This window comes from Pleuronectes platessa, chromosome 2 (genome assembly GCF_947347685.1).
Source record: "Pleuronectes platessa chromosome 2, fPlePla1.1, whole genome shotgun sequence".
NCBI lineage: Eukaryota > Metazoa > Chordata > Actinopteri > Pleuronectiformes > Pleuronectidae > Pleuronectes > Pleuronectes platessa.
The window spans coordinates 5,245,423-5,261,999 of NC_070627.1; the positions used below are offsets into that span (position 1 = coordinate 5,245,423).

Sequence of the window (16,577 nt, forward strand, 5' to 3'; positions counted from 1 at the left end):
ACCTGATTTTACCTTGATAAGCCAAATTGCTCCTATTCATAGAGCGACTGCTGCTCATAGATTCACTGTATGAATGTTTGTGTGTGTGAATGGGTGAATGTCAAATTATAAAATCCTGTGAGTGGTCATCAAGTCTAAAAAAGTGCAATATAAATACAGACCATTATATAAAACACGAGCTTTTACCATTACTCTGACTCCATTTTCTCTGCATGTGAGAAAAGATGAGGTCAGACCTCCAAATCTTAAATTGCTCAATTCTTTAGGAACAGATTAATCCCTCCATCTTCCCATATGTCAAGTACCTCTGCTTTCCTTTTGACATGAGAGCGCTGGAAACCAATTTCTGTATTTAAAGCTCCGTTTTTGAACCTCCAAAAGTCTTCAAAATGGATGGCAGAGAAGATATATTGTGTGTCTGTCCTTGTGTGTGTGTGTGTGGTGCAGTGTGTGTTTCAAGGAGAGACTGTTGTGTGAAGAAGAAGAAGAAGAAGCAGCTCCGCGGTGGAATCGTACAAGAGATTCACCCTCTTTTTGTGTGTCCTCTTATTATCTATGAACACGTCAACCCACTGATATGAATGAAATACGGCTTCATGGAAGGTTACCATTTTTAAATTGGAAATGTGTGTGTGTGTGTGTGTGGGTGGGGGGGGGGGGGTTTGTTCTCTTGGACGGCTCAAAAGTGTGAGGGGAGAAACTTGTAAAGTGAAGTGTTGATTATTAATGCATGTTGTTAACTTGTCGTTGCATTAGTGGGAAAATTGGAGTTTGTATTATTCATGTCTCCTTTGCGCTTAATATCTTGGCTCAGTCTCACACTTGTTCCTCTTTATCTCCTCTTTTCTGTCCCCTTTATTTCTTCCTCTCCATCCCACCACCACCACCACCACCACCACCACCACCACCACCACCACCACCTGGGGGCCTGGTGTTGATAGAACGAGGTGTTCCCGGAGCCCCTGCTCACCTGGACGCGGGTGGGGGGCCGCCTGCTCGATGGCAGCACCGAGCGCGAGGGGAGGGAGCTGATTCTGGAGCGAGTGCCGGCCGAGCTCAACGGCTCCATGTACCGCTGCACGGCCCAGAATCCTTTGGGCTCCACAGATACGCACACTCGCCTCATAGTCTTTGGTACGTATATGCATCTGCGCCTGCCCCCCCCCACACACACACATGCCCTGGCCCCTGTTCTGGAGCATGTGGCGGTTAAACAGAAATCGTGTTTAAGTTTGATCCATTCTTTAGAAGATGATGAATATGAAACATTTTGCGACCGTACAACTCGGCTGCACAAGACTGATCTGGGACACTTATATAATTACACAGTTAAATGTCACAGAAAATTATATAATTCTGCAAAATTCAGATCCATGTATCTACAATATCTTTGAAAAAAAAGTACTTGGGAGATTTGTGTGACTGCTCTTTAGGTATGAATCATTAATGCGGCTAAGTGTGTGATTAATAAGAGATCGTGTCCCTAATTGGCTCGACAACACATTCCTTTCAAGGCTGCACTTAGAGAGGATAGCTATTCTATTACATAGGGAGTTAGTGACGCGTCCGTCGGTGGCACGTCGTCGTGTGCCGCTCTCCCCCCCCGACCACCGGCTGCCAGCACTGCTTTCAGAGGCTCCGGTGGAATCAAAGGGCCGTTGTGTTAGAGCAACACTTTGTTCAGTGGCCAAACCGAGGTAACGTGGTCGATCGGGAACCTGGAGGTTGTTCATGTCCCGGGAGCTGGGTGGCTCACAGGCTCTGTTGTGTCTGTGGATCTGTTTACCCTGGATACTCTGCTGTTCTGGGCTCACTCAGGAAAACCGGAGGCTGATTTAATCAAATGAGTTCCATGACACTGTAGCTGAATGTGTGTTGGCTTCTGAGGCCCCTCTCCAGACCCACACATGTAAATGTGATGACAACTTGACGAGTCGGACGAGGCCCTCGAGTCTCTTTTGGTCATTATTATTAAATTATTATTATTATTATGTATGCATTAAGATGATTAGAGGACAGGGAGCCTCCCTTTGCACTCACATTGATTAACAACCCAACAATTCATAAATATAAAAGATATATGGTTGAGAAATGGACAAATTATTATTTTGTTGTTTATGGAAAAGACAAGCCAGCCTGCCTTGTTTGTGGAGATGTACCCACAGTGACAAAGGACACATGCACTTAGATAAAGTTAAGCCATCACAAAGGACAATATTTCAAACCATTAATGTGCGTGAGATCCACCCTGAGTTGGGAGTAGCATCACCATCACTTCCATTTGACATCAGACCCCTCGGCAATGGAAAAAAGCCTCTCCAGCCTTCACATTAAAGATGTTAGTGTGACATATGCACACAATAGTTCAGCCCTTGAGTATGGCCCTCAGGATTTTAATAAAAAAAAATTCAAAAGGCCCTTCCTAGTAGAATCGATTAATGTTTTAACTTCCACGTAATATTTTTTCAATCCGTAATACATGTCTCCCCCTTCGTGCCATTGTTTTCTACCATTGTCCCTCAGCTGTGCTTCCAATCGCTCTTGCATAACAGAATCCAAAACACTGTGTGAGCATTCCAGCTCTATCCACGATGGCTCTGTCACGTTATAGAGCGGCATGAAACATTTACGTAAAACAGAGTGAAGGACGTGTGAAAGTCCGGATGATGTAACTCTACATAGATTCAAAGTCTGGCCCAGTCCGGCCCCTTTGACTCCTGCACCTCCCAGGAGTCAAGTCACGTAAGAGAAACGAGTGAAATGGGGGGGGATTGCACTTCGGTGCCGTTTTAACACAAATCATGTCAACGCAATTTTCACACTTGATCGAACCACGACACATAGAATACTGTATCGCTCTTTATTTCCATCCTCCAGCCTGTAACAGTTTCTGCGGGTATAGGATTTAATAAAGTATGTCCCGAATGTACAAATTACTGGGCGGGTCTAATAAGAAGGCTCTATAAGGGGAAAGTGCCACTTTAGGGAGGCGTTACCTTGGGAGGCGTTTTGCTAGGCAGAGCACTAATGTCTATTTAACACCCTGATGCACCCTCAGGTGTCTGCGAGCCTGGTGCGGCCCATCTGTCGGCCTCTCTCCTTGTGGATTGCTTCCACTCACGCTCAGGGGGAGTAAATGGTGATTAAGTGACCTTGGTGCTGTCCCGCGTGGCCTTGAGATGAGACTCGTCCCTCAGTGCCGGGGGGGGGGGGGGGGGGGGGGGGGGGGGGGGGGGGGTGGATGCATTCCAGGACCCTGCCTGCCTGGCAAAGTGTTCGATACACATCATCAGGAATAATAGAGTATAATGACCGGTGTGGAGACAGAGTGACGATGAGCACGTCCTGATGATGTACGTCTTTAGCCACCCTCGATGATAATACCCTCTGAGATTACTGTGGAGTGAGTCAGCACCGAGGAGCCGGGCAGAGACACACACACACACACACACACACACACACACACACAACAAGCAGATACCCAAAGTGCACACACATGCAGAAACACACACCGATATGTGTGCTTATGCAGATTTCCAGGGGCCAGGCTAACACAAGTGTGCGTATCCAAAGTGCACACACTAATTTCTCTGGCGTTCTCTGATGAGCTGCTGTGGTAGTGGTTTCCATGAGAGGAGAGACAGACCAGCGAGACAGAAAGAGTCTCACGTCCATGGAGCGTCCACGTCCTCACATGTCAAGACTAACATCCTAAAAATAGCTGGCAGTGGAGTTCAGGGGCGTTGCTAAGTCTCTTCAAAGCTCTCCTGCTTCTCGCTTTGCAATTACTTCATCCCTGTGAGAGCACCGCGGTGGAAACACATTGTCAGGGTGTGTTGTGCCGGGGAGACGTCAGCACAACTTATTAAAGGTGGAGTCGATTTCTCTCCAGCGCCTGTTCCCCCCCACCCTGTCTGGGGTGCTGCTGGATAGCCGCCTGCTCTCGTCGGTGCTTTAGAGTGGCTGCTGGCTGCTCTGGTGCAGCCGCTCCGTGTTCCCAGTGCCATTACATGGGCCCAGTCTGCCTCACTGGGGAGGAGACATTTAGCAAGTGGTTCAGAGGTCAGGAGTTCAGCTTCATTAAAAGCCTCCACCTCTGTCAGAGATCACTCTCTCTCTCTTCTGGGTCTCTGTCGTCCTCCTCAGGCTAAAGCAACGTTCATTCGCAAACGGCCTTTTCAAACTAAAATGACGCAAGTGCTTTGGGTCTGTATGGGTTTTAATCCCCGTTGATACTAAGACACTTAAAAATACATATCATGTGACCAATCGTGAACACTGGTTACGCGTGTGCAGGTTTAAACAGAATCATAGCTGGTCTCCTGCAGGGTCAGCAACACACCAGTTGTGATGGGACCCGGACAAATCATCGAAGACTACGTTGTGACCGAAAAGACCCGATCACCGATTGGCTCTGAGCGTCTTCACCACAAGACATCTCCATTTCTGCCGTTCCAGATTAAACCGAACCCTGGAGTTTTCAAACTAAACAGGGGTCCAGCCGCGTTCCCACACTTTCCCCCTTTTAGCGGCTCAGACACTCCCGAGGTGAACACGTAGCAGGGTTTATGTTTTTTCAAAAGATATGGATGAAGTCTTCTCGTCTCCTTCATCCACTGATTCATTCACTTTCTCGGTAACAGCCATGACTCACTGGTGATCTCTCTCTCTCTCCCTCTCCCTCTCTCTCTCTTTGTCTCCTGCAGAAAATCCGAGCATGATGAAAAACACACAGAACCAGAACAGTGAGTACATCCAGCTTTTGTGTGTTCTCATCGCGATTCATCTCACGTCTCCCGCTGTATCGCCAGATCATCATATTTCCACAGACGCCGCATGTAATAATATGACAACGACAATGTGACACCCCAGTCTTTTCACCGGGGGGGGGGGGGGGGGAAGAGAGAAAGAATGAAATGTGCATAAATCTGGCACTGATCAGTGAGGCTGGCTTCTTTCCGGGAGGGCTGTGGTTTTAACGCTCAAGGTATTGACAGGTGGATGTTTCTCATTCTGTCCTGAACACTTTGCCCCAGATAGTGCGACAGCGTTTTCAGTCACGATTCATCTTCACCGGCGTCGAGGAGCCTCTCCCGGTGACTAACGCAGCCTGTCACTCTGGGTTGAGTGTGAGATTATTGGTGTTTCATACGAGGCGGTGGCGGTGGCTCATTTGCGGCGCCGCAGATTATCATATGTAAAGATGAGGGACTGTCGGGAGAAGCCTCGGGGACCGCGACAACAACCTCTCCATCTCTCCCTCTTTGCTGCCACTCCCTCTTTCTTTCTACCTCAATCTCTCCGTCTGCCTTTCCTCTCATCCGCTCAGACTCTCTTTCCATCTCCTGGAGCCGACACCTCTTCTCATTTCATCCGTTTCCCCCTCTTTCATTTCTTTTGTTGTTATATTTCCTACTTTTCCTCTTCAGCTGCAGCTCAGAACCTCTGGTTGTGATGCAGGTGTTCAGACACTTCAGGGTAGATTATACTGAAGTGGTAAAATGGCTCCTGAACTCATCAACCCTGAAATCAGAATGTGACCCTATAGACTGAGACTTTACATACAAGGGCTGTGTGTTCAGTGTAAATAGATCAACACACAAGAAATACACATTTTTAGCTAAATAATCCTCAGTGATTCTATATAAAAATATATCATTACAATGTGCACTTATTGGAAAATATGACTTCAATCAATAAAACACATGGGCTCTGCAGTGAGCTGCTGTTGATGAGCTGGAAAATGCAGTTGAATGGTATAATTGGATGGTATACAATCCCCAGTGCATATGTGTGACGCCCATGTTGGTCCCAGCGCAGAGTGGGAACAGCTTCCCAGGCAGATGGGCGAGCGGAGCTGTCATTAAGCTGCACGGCCCCAGTCAGACGAGGATTCCCCCCCCCCCATCTCTCACCCCTCCCTTCCTCTATCGTCCCCATCTCTCCTCGCCGTATCATGGGGATGCAAAACTGAATATGCAAATGCTATGGTAAGTGCAGGAGCAGGTGTGTCCCAGCGAGGACAGAATCGGGTCAGCCTTGATACACAGACACACGGCGTGCCTGCGATTCAGATCTCGGTACAACACGGCCCCCCCCAGCAGGTCACCCGCCCAACACAAGCCCAGTGGCTTACTGGCTGAATATCCAGACTTCTCATCCGGTGTGCGAACAGGAGAGGTAGCCCCCTGTCGGTCAGTCGGGGGGGGGGGGGGGCGGGAGAAAAGCCACGTTTCCTGTGAGGAGTCACATCCATCAATCTCTGTCAGATTTCAATCTCGCAGACAAATGGTCAAGGTGCACTGTTCGGCAATGAGGTGAATTTGAGAGATGAGTGAAACTGAGGAGAAGAATGCTTCGTGTGTTTTTGTTTAACCTCATGATATCGCAGCTGTCGGCCTAGGAGGGTGGAAGCGTCAAAAGTTTTAGGGTTGTTGTTTGAATGTGGGAAAATACAATCACAAGGCAAAATTCATTACATCTAACAAAGTCTCAACGGATGGACTGTGTTCGTTAAGCTATAAACAAAAATAACATAAGAGCCAGAAATGAAGCAATCTGCATTTTTGATTCTTTTGGGCAGACATGCTGCATCTGTCATTTTTTTTTTTCCTCAGCGCCATGGAAAACTCTAATTGAAATCCTCGTCTAGAACTGAGGTCAGATCAGCCAGACGTGTCCAAGCACGATGAAAAAAAAGTGTTGTGTGTTTTAGGTCCAGCACACCTGAGGTAGAGTCGGCCTTTATTAAAAAAAAAAGGAAAAAAAAGCACGTTACCACAGAAATCCGTCCCAGTCGTCTAAAAAAAGATCAAGTTGGCAGAAATGCATTGAGGTCTGAGCCAAAAACAGGCAAACAGATGGCCGGGCGACTTGCATCTCTGATCGTGGACCTCAGATGATGATCTTATGGTCGGATGAGCCCATTACAGAATGAAATGAAGTACTTATTGAGAAAGAACCACTCGTTATCTCATGTTGTAAAACTGATTATAAACTAAATAAATAAAAACTAGAAAGGCCCGAATGGTTTTCTTATGAAACCACATTTAAATTCATTAGATCCAGGGTTTTTATGAGGATCTGCGAACACTCTGTGAATATCTGTCCCCTCGACATTAAGATCCATTTAATATTTGCTGCAAAATCAGGGAAATTGATGCAAGAAGCCATAACTCATAATGTTAAAGGAAGTGAAATGTTCTAATATAGATCTTTTTGCCGGAACAGCCATTAAGAGGCAATTTGGGGTTAAGTATTTTTCACAAGGACACTACAGCACGTGAAATGGGGGGAGATAGGAATTGAACCACACGCACAAACACACACACACACATAAACACACACAATAAGAGCACTCCTCATACAATTCAAGTAAAGCCTTCAAGGAAAGTAAACATGCACACGTCCACGTCAGCACTGGCAAGGATATTGCTTATCAAAGGGTATAAAAACCTTTAATCTGTAATAAACCTCTGTGTACACATCATGAGGAAACTTCTACTGACACGACACATGCTCCTTGAAAGACCTGGTTCACGTCCTGAGCCACAGACGCCTTGAAGAAACAAATGATCCTCTTATCTGGGTCATGCCCCCCCCCCCTCCCCCCCTTGACAAACATTCATGGAAATAGATTGAATTGTGTTTTTTGCATCATCCTCCTAAACAAACAAAACACACAAACAAAAACATTAGCTCCTTGGAGGCGTTAAAAAAAAAAAAAAAAATCTAATATCAGATCATTTTGTACCGGAGAGATTTACAGCGCAAGAAACCTTGATCGCTCAAACAATCCTTCAAAAAAACGTGTGATTATTTTTCCCATGTGATCCAACACAACCCATTTCTCTCGTCCTCGTGTCTCTAACCTCGCTCCGATCAAATATTGACTCCAATGACTCCGGCCACGCCAAACATGTGCCGGGGCTCGTCTTGTGATTGCCGCCGGAGCCGCCAACCAGACAAACAGTAGGTTATGTCAGCACAGCCCCGCCCCAGTCGATCCCATCGCTCCCAGCAGCGGCAGCTCCACTCCCACAGTCCTCTCTCTCTCTCCTCCGACGTGTCCATAAGGGAGCAACCGAAAACAGAGGCAGCGTAAAGCGGGGGTCCCTGCTGATGTCTCCTCTGTGATCCAGGGTCCCTGCTGTGGGCCTCACAACAACACGTTCAAAACAGAAAATAAGATAGATATAAAAAAAAAAAGAAGCTTCACTCCTCTCCTCTTTTTTTTATCTGGAGAGTCTTCAAATATTGGGAAAGAGTGAATTTCTTTGTGTTTGACTAAACTGCACCAAAGGCTATGTGGGGACTTTTTTGGGGGTTGCTGGTGCAGTGGCAGGCTCTGTACTGTATATCATTATGGTGCACTTCAAAGAACCCCCACGGAGCAGACGTTACATTAAAGTATTAATATATCATACACATCAGAACCGTTCAATTATCCTCTCAATGCACGGCTTCCAACAAGTCACCTGACGTCTGATCCAGGAAGCAGCTGTCGAGTGAAGAAATATTTATTGACCCTGAGAAGCAATTTGTTGAACAGTGACTTCAAGTTACAGGTTGCAATACAAATAATGACACAGAGCCAATACACACATTCAAACACACACAGTTAACATCTGTCACATGAGCTGCCTTCTGACACTGTCATGGAATTTTCCAGAGAGGCGAATGTCCGAGTCAGTTGCTGCGGACATGTTCCTGAACTTCTCTCCGGGGGTAAAAAATATCCAGAAAGTTTTTAAGGGTGAGACACAGCAGCGGGAAAATGTGACAGACTTTTCTAAACACATGAAACCGGAAGAAAAACAAATGAAAGAGGAGTCATAAAGGTAGAAGACACCGTAAAATGTCCAGAAAACTGGGTCGAGACATTTTCCGTCCGCTCGTGTCTGATTTGTGCAAAAAAACGTTAAAGCACTTACTTAACAATACCTTTCAAGTGAATTTATACGTAACACAATATTGTCATATTTTATTATAAAACACGTTTGGCCCCGGAGACAATACTAAAGATGCAGTGAATGGAGTAAACACACATTTACAACCATTAAAAACATACAAGGTGACTTCACACTCAATTTGAACAGGGTTGTAAAGCATGAAAAATGGGAATAATGTAACACAAGGTTGTTTGTTTGTTTGTAAATGGGTTGTTGCTCGTGTGATGAATAGGAGGCCGAGTGGGAATGTGTCCGTTTGATCGACTGCTTCTTTGGTGTTTGCAGATGGAGCCGGCCGACAGGACGTGCTCGGACTAACGTGGATGGCTCTGGTCCTCACAGTGACAGTGGAACTGACGTGAAAGCGCTCATGCAAGACACTCGCACACACACACACACACACACACATTTGCCCCCCTTCTTACACAACATACTCATATATCCACACATGCACACACACAAACACACACACAAACACTTCCCACAATCCTGCAAGCCTTCTCCAGTCATCTACAGACCCTCCATGCGTCAGTCGATCAGGAAACAGCGCCGCCACAGGAGGGCGCTCCACTGTTTTTGTAAGAAAAATGTAACCAAGATAAATGATATCAAAAGAACAAAAATCGTGATGAACATTACAATAGCCACCTCCTATATAGCCCTGCCCCAGTTACACCTTCTTTTTGTTTCTTGTCCCACGTCTGCCTGTTGATCAATAAAATCCGTTTGGTTTGAAACCGACAAAGAAAAAAGGACTTTGGATTTTATTTTTTCGATTGGGTCCAAATGTCATTATTTGTGTTTGACTGGAAAAAGTGGAAAACTGGCTCCGGCTGCGCCACCATCTCCTCCAGCCACCTGTCTGTTACATGTCCTGGGATGAACCTGATTAGCGACACGCTGACTAAACCACAGGGGAACAAACACAGATGCTCCCAGAGAACGTTGTTTTTTTAATGAATATACAGGTATTTCTCCTTTTTGTCCCCTGATGGCTCGGAATGTACAAGAGGATTTATCTGCGTCGAGAAAACTAGTGAAGAAATTCTCCTTTTTTGAGTGTATTTTGTGTACATCCGTGTAAATATTGAAAATAATTACAGAGGTTATATGGGTCACGGTGAGGAATGGTTGCTGAGATATAGTTGGGAGTTCTCCACCTCACTCCTCCACCTTTGTTTGTTGCGTCATTCAACACTGGACAGAAACATTCACAGACTTTCTGTTTCTCATTTGGGCTTTTTTTTTTATATCTCTACGGCAGGTCCCCGAGGGCCTGAGTTAAAAAAAGAAAAGAAATAATAATAAAAAAAAAAAAAGGTCCAACATATGTCTGCTGTTTTGGGGTTGTGGTGCATGTGATGTTTGAGGATTCTTTCTCCTTTTGGTGTGTTGCAATCGACAGCACTGCAACTCATTGTCACTGGCCTGTAATCCAGTTATTTACTTGTGACATACTATCTTGAGTGACCTGCATTGTGTACAGTACGTAACTCTTACCCACACATTTACAGTAGTCGGATCATTTTTTAGCCGCCATCCCAGAGACGAGCTCCCCCCCCCCCCCCCCCCCCCCCCCCCCGAGGCAGCGTGTGTAAACAGGGTTGTTGCATTTGTTTCATTTCACCTGTATTAAAATGGAGAGATGACGAAACTCACACGCCTTGACTTTACTTCAAACGCTGTGTTTGACATGCTCAGTCGTAGAGATCTGCATCTTCCTGCAGATTAATGTTGGGTACAGGGAATGTACTAGAACGTGTTAGGTACACTTGAAGGGGGGGGGGGGGGGGGACAGACAAAGAGAATAAAGTTGTGGTAAAACAAGAGTAAAGTAGGAAACTGTAACATGTTTTGGTTCCAGGAAGAGTATCTTCGAAAAACCGGTTCTCCTTGCTGCTTGTCCCCTAAGACACTGTATTTTTCTTTATTTCTTTAATATTATAAAGTTTATCTCATTAAATTGCAAATCGTTATTTAACTTTTTTCTAGTTTACCTTCTTTCTTATCAATATTATGACTTTTTTCTTCTTTATTTACAACTTCATTCTCATAATGTCAGGACTTCTTTCTCGTTTGATTATTACTTTACTGTCCTAATATTATTACTGTATTCTTATCGAATTACACTTTTATTTTCGTAATATTGTGACTTTCTTTATTCTCATATTACATTATCCTCCAAACTTCAAAATGCTTTATTCAATATAGTCCAAATACTCTCATAATATAGGCTCTGAAATTGTTCACACCTGGAATTTGAAAGACAATCAGTCCGTAAACTTTGCTAAACAAAGCAAAATCCCCAAATGATTTGGATTCATATATTTCTGATTGCTGTGACCCTGACGAGGCTGTTGAAGGAGATTCATTATTTGTACCCTCTGCAGCTCAGACCCACTCACACACACAGTGAAAAGGAGCTTGATGCAAAGTAATCCTGCATTTTTTGGGACTTTGCAAGAATTTCAATTGGAGCTATTCTGAGGACACAACATGTATTAAGGGATTAAGGTTTAAACCAGGTGGGAGGTAAGAGCAGAGATTTTCAAAGCTTAAGCGAATAGAAAGGACAGACCTATTCGTTTGGGATATCGGCTCACCTTGCCAAAGTACAATCCATATTCCTGTATTCCAGAGATGAGAGCTGCACAGCACAAACATTAACAGTCACACGCACTGAACTGTATTTGTTATTTTATTTTTTTCCAGTCAGGGAAGCAAAGGGCACGGATTCTTGTCCAGCTACTGTAAAACAACTCAGCTCGCATTTTAATTCTGATTCAAGAGGCTCTTCTGTGCTTTTTGCTTTTTGCTTTTATCACTCACTTTGCATTCAAGAGAGGAAAAACACGTCTGTTTCTGAATGCAACAGAGAATGCTTAGTCAAAATAACACTGGAAGAAGAACATCATAGGTTTTTGTTTGTGTATGTGCACATTTATATATATTTGTTTAATTATAATTGGTAACAAAATGAATGACACAAGACAGATGACGGCCTCAAACTATAAAATTGTGTTTATTCTGTTTAACTGACTTCCTGTTTCCTCAGCCATCTCCACGGTTGTTACTGAAAGACGGAAATCTGTCCAAAGAAAAGTGTCGCTTGTGCTTTTTTCTCTTGTTCAGCTTCACGCTGCAAACATCACGGATGGCATGAGCATAAATACGAGAAAGTTAAAGGGCCTCTACACAATAAAGCACACGGTTAAAAATCATGATTTCCTTTCCCTGTGCATTTCTGAATCACATGAGCCGGGGCGCAGTAGCAAGGATAAGAAGAAGCTGCCTCTGTGGCCCATCTGTGAATTATTCACGAGTCAACCGCGCTTGCAGAATCCGGTTTCCTTTATGTCGTCCGCGGGCTCGGTTACCAGATGACTACACAGCGCCTGTGTCAGCGAGGACACCTGACACACCCTCTGTGAGCCTTCTCCTCGTGATGCAACTCAAAAGATCGCCCCCGTAGAGTGTTGTTAAAACCAACACCGCTCTGCTGTTGACCACGGGATTCGCCCGGGGTGTGTTATCAGCGCCACAAATGACAGCCTGACAGCGGTGACTGAGATGACACGGCTCCCATGTGTCAGAGATGTGTGTCTGCATCTCGGCGAAGCGCACTGGAAATGAATAACAGTGTCAACAGTGTTTCTCCTGTAGATGCTCTTTCCATCTGGCATCCTTCAGACTGTTCTGTATTATTTACAGTGCTGTGTGTGTGTGTGTGTGTGTGTGTGTGTTTATAATACCAAGGGCCATTTAGTTGTCCGGGAGCCATCCTCAGCTCCTTTTAAATGAGAGCGATTCACTGGCACAGAGAAGGACCTTTGATCCGAGCCACGGTTGTGCAAACAGATGTATCCTGTTTATTAAGTATTTGATAAATGTCGCCTATCATCCGGCTCCACCCCCTTGTTCAAACCAATGTTTTTCCTCCTGCACCTCTGGCCGTGTGTTTTGGCAAGTTTAGGGAGCAGGATCTGCCACAACAATTTTACGGACCCGTCTTGTTTACAACCGAGCAAAAGAGAGGTCCTATAATCGCAGAGTTCTAAGAAGGTGTTGTCGGATGGTTGTGGGAAAAGCTTGCATGAGTCAGCAAATTTTCATAACCAAATATTGATCTTTGGGGTATTTCCATATTCTGTGTCAGGGTAGTGTTTTTGAGCAGGCGGTGCGTGACAAGCGCCCCGCCCCTTCAGAGCAAAGGATGCAAATAGTAGCCCTGCAGGTATCACCTTACACAGGAGGAGTCATCAGATCACAGCAGCTCTTACAATGAGAACCACACAGCGTGCTCCGCTCGGATGAGATGCATCGGTAACAGCTTTGAAAAGGATCAGTCAACCAAGTGTTGCCATCCTCCCTGCTACAGCCATGCCCATCGCAGATCTTCTTGGGGTCCAGATCGACATGCAGCTGCTGTTGAAGCTGGGTTTCTCCATGGCTGCGGTGCTGCTTGTTTCTTGGGCCTTCAGGTTCTACAGCTCCAGGGATGTTCAGAAGATTCAGCTCTACTCCAAAGACAGAAAGGGGGCCAAAAAAGAAACCTGCCAAAACTGCAAGACAACGCTGCGATGTCGAGGCTCGCCACGACATGACACCGAGGACGGGGACGAGCGGCCCCGGCCCTCGCCCTCAGACTCGGCCACTGATCACCTGACATCTCACAGCCCAGAGGAAACGGCAGCAGAGAGCTGTACACACCAGGAAACAACGGGAGATGCATCTCGTACGTGGTATAATGACCACGAGACTATCGCTAATCAAAAGCCAACAACGGTTGCCACCAGTAATATTTCATTTGGATCTGCTTTGAACATTCCTGATCTGACAGAGAGTGGGATGGCCAGTGCAACGGGGCGCCGTTCCCCGTGCTTTCTGCAGAAGCTGCAGGGCGGTGTGGGTGTGGGCAGGGAGTTGAGGCAGGACTTGGGGCGCACGGGGGCCTATTCCAGCTTCCTCTCCAAGGCCGAGATCAAAGTGGAGGATGCTAACGTGATGCTGGAAGGAAAAGGAAAGCAGGTTGTGCGCGGAAAGATATATGATTACTACGTGGAGTCTTCCTCTCACTCGGTTACTGACTCAAACTCTGTGCCGGGTCAGTATGAGAGGAGCTCTGAGCCGCAGCCAGTGGAGTTTAGAAGCCGTGGGAGCAGTCCGACAGAGTCTCCTTCCTCTCTGAGCCCCATCGTTATGCGTGATCTAGTTTTCCCACAAAGCCCTGCTGAGGATCTCTCCTCACCAGGAGGCCGTCAGCTACGGCACCCCGCAAGGCCTCCACTCCCACGCAACGAGAGCTATCTGTCTGCAGCAGAGCAGAGTGAGCTCTCCGTCCCCTTTGTAACTTCAACTGCTTCAACTCCACTGAGTCACTCTCTGGCCTCAACGAGCAAGGAGCCCATCTCTGTTCCCGCTATGATCAGTTCCTCTACAGACAGCAGAGGCCCTTGTGTGAGTAAGGAGGCTGATCTGGAGACTGTAGCAGGGGCTCCACTTGTACACCTTCCAGCAAAAACCCTCGGGGGCACATATTTGGAAAGCCTGATGACCAAACTTGATCTGGGTAACAGTTTGGAGACGCTGTACCTGGCCAAACATCATGGCCAGACGTCTTTGCAGCAAGCAGCCCTGGGGGTCATGTCAGACAACTACCTCCAGGTGCTCAGAGACCCCAACATTTACGGGCGACTAATGGCTGGTGAGCGGGAACAAATCCAGAAGCAGAGAAAAAGTGGGAGAAGATTCATTATGGTGGCAGACATGGACCCTCAAGACTGGACGAGGGACACAGGGGAGCAGAGAGCGGAGACAGAGCAGAGGAAGACGTCCAGTGCACTCTACTATTACGATGACAACAAAGACTCCTGGCAAACCCTCGGCCTGATCCCACAGGAGGTCGTCTCTAATGCCTGCGCCATGTGCACGATGGATAACTACTTATTTGTGGCGGTGGGCTGCCAAGGCGCAGACAGAGAAATGACGCCCTCAAAGCGAGTGTTTTGCTACAATCCTCTGACATCCATTTGGAAGGAGATCAGTCCCATGAATGAGGCCAGACCCCGTTGCAAACTGGCAGCTCTGGAGGGCTACATCTACGCCATAGGAGGGGAGTGCCTGTCCTCAGTGGAGCGCTATGACCCGCGATCGGACAGATGGACGTTCGTGGCTCCACTGCCTAATGAAACATTTGCTGTGGCACATCACGTCACCGTGAGCGGCGGAGAGCTTTTTGTTTCTGGGGGGACTCTGAGATATATGCTGCTGCGCTACAGCCCTAAAACAAACACCTGGAGGCCGAGTGTGTCTGTTGGCAGCAGAGACAGAACTGCAGATATGGTGGCCGTGGGCAGATTTCTGTATCGGTTTGATGTTAACCCCATGCTGGGCCTCAGTGTGTACCGCTACCACACAGTGGCTCGACTGTGGTACGAGTGCTGCTCGAGACGGCTCCTGCACTGCCCCGTCTTTCAGTGCGTCACGATGGATGACTTGATTTATTGTGTCAGCCGCCAGTTCACCATGAAGTTCGAGGCTGATGAGATCTCTCCTGGTTTCACAGATGAGGATTTGAGTGTCCTCTCTGCAGCCAAGGGCATACTGTTCCCCTTTGTCCTCTCGCTCCCAGATAAGAAGCCTCGGCAGACCAGTGTGTAGCAAGAATTCAGTTTTCCGTTGATGATAAGATTAGGTGGTGATGGAGTATCCCTGCAGAGGCTTTACATCAACTTTCTTGTTGACTGAGGGGGGGCGGGGGGGGGTGGGGGGGGGGTTGTTGACTTCAAATATTATCGTGACCACAGTTTTCATTTCCTTCAGGTGTTTACAAAGGTTATTTTGCTTCTCAGATTGTCGTCTATTTGAATGGGGCATTGAACAAATGAATGGGTGTGTTTCTTATGCGTTGGCCTCTTGACAGTACGTGTAAAGTATTACACACATTACGGGAGTCAAAATGCTATTTGTTTAAATTTACGCAGGATGTGCTGCCATGTCAATTGTTTGCTTCTTTGATTTGCCACTCTTTCCTTCCATTAAGTTAGTTTTATATCAGTCCAGATGCTTAACCTCTCCCCCTCTCTCTCTCTCTCTCTCTCTCTCTCTCTCTCTCTCCCTCTCTCTCTCCCTCTCTCCCTCTCTCTCCTCTGCAGTGATAATTCACAAGTGCGTCTCACAGTAAATGAGTTCATTCAACTCTAACACATTACAGAGATTGGGCATTGTAGTCCTAATCTATCACTGTGCAGCATGTAGGGCACAAATATAACTTACACAGTGGCCTGGATCCAATGCAATTATCTACAGTTGCTCTTTAAACATGACAGGATGTAAATGGTTTGCCACACAATATAAATACGTGGTTTTCTACAAGAGTTTTAAAAGACTTTTCATCACTGTCCTTGAAGTGTATTTGTTTTCATCTTGACTGGGTCTATTCTTTGTTCACTGTATGAAACTAAATGCCTTTGTTTTGGGGAAATATATTAAATTTGCTGTTCACTGCATATTAATATAAAGAATATTAAAGCCAAATGTATATTTTGTATTCTTGAAGTGTTGAGAAATTACATTAACAATGAAAAAATACTGACTCCTTCGTCGTTTGTGTTACACTTGCAACCT

The 16,577-nt window shown here is 46.1% G+C and overlaps 2 protein-coding genes across 2 annotated transcripts in view; both read left to right on the top strand.

Annotated features, from left to right (window-relative positions):
- Positions 1 to 10,136, top strand: part of igsf21a (immunoglobin superfamily, member 21a) — a 105,560-nt gene extending 95,424 nt beyond the window's left edge. The window contains exons 8-10 of the mRNA XM_053444773.1: positions 942 to 1,134; positions 4,707 to 4,745; positions 9,237 to 10,136. Coding sequence (XP_053300748.1) covers positions 942 to 1,134; positions 4,707 to 4,745; positions 9,237 to 9,313 — 309 coding nt within the window. The 3' untranslated portion in view covers positions 9,314 to 10,136. The remainder of the gene's footprint in view (positions 1 to 941; positions 1,135 to 4,706; positions 4,746 to 9,236) is intronic.
- A 3,070-nt stretch (positions 10,137 to 13,206) lies between these two features.
- Positions 13,207 to 15,716, top strand: klhdc7a (kelch domain containing 7A). Its single transcript, XM_053438831.1, has one exon. The coding sequence runs from the start codon at positions 13,332 to 13,334 to the stop codon at positions 15,609 to 15,611; it is 2,280 nt and encodes a 759-aa protein (XP_053294806.1). The 5' UTR covers positions 13,207 to 13,331; the 3' UTR covers positions 15,612 to 15,716.
- The last annotated feature ends 861 nt before the right edge of the window (positions 15,717 to 16,577 follow it).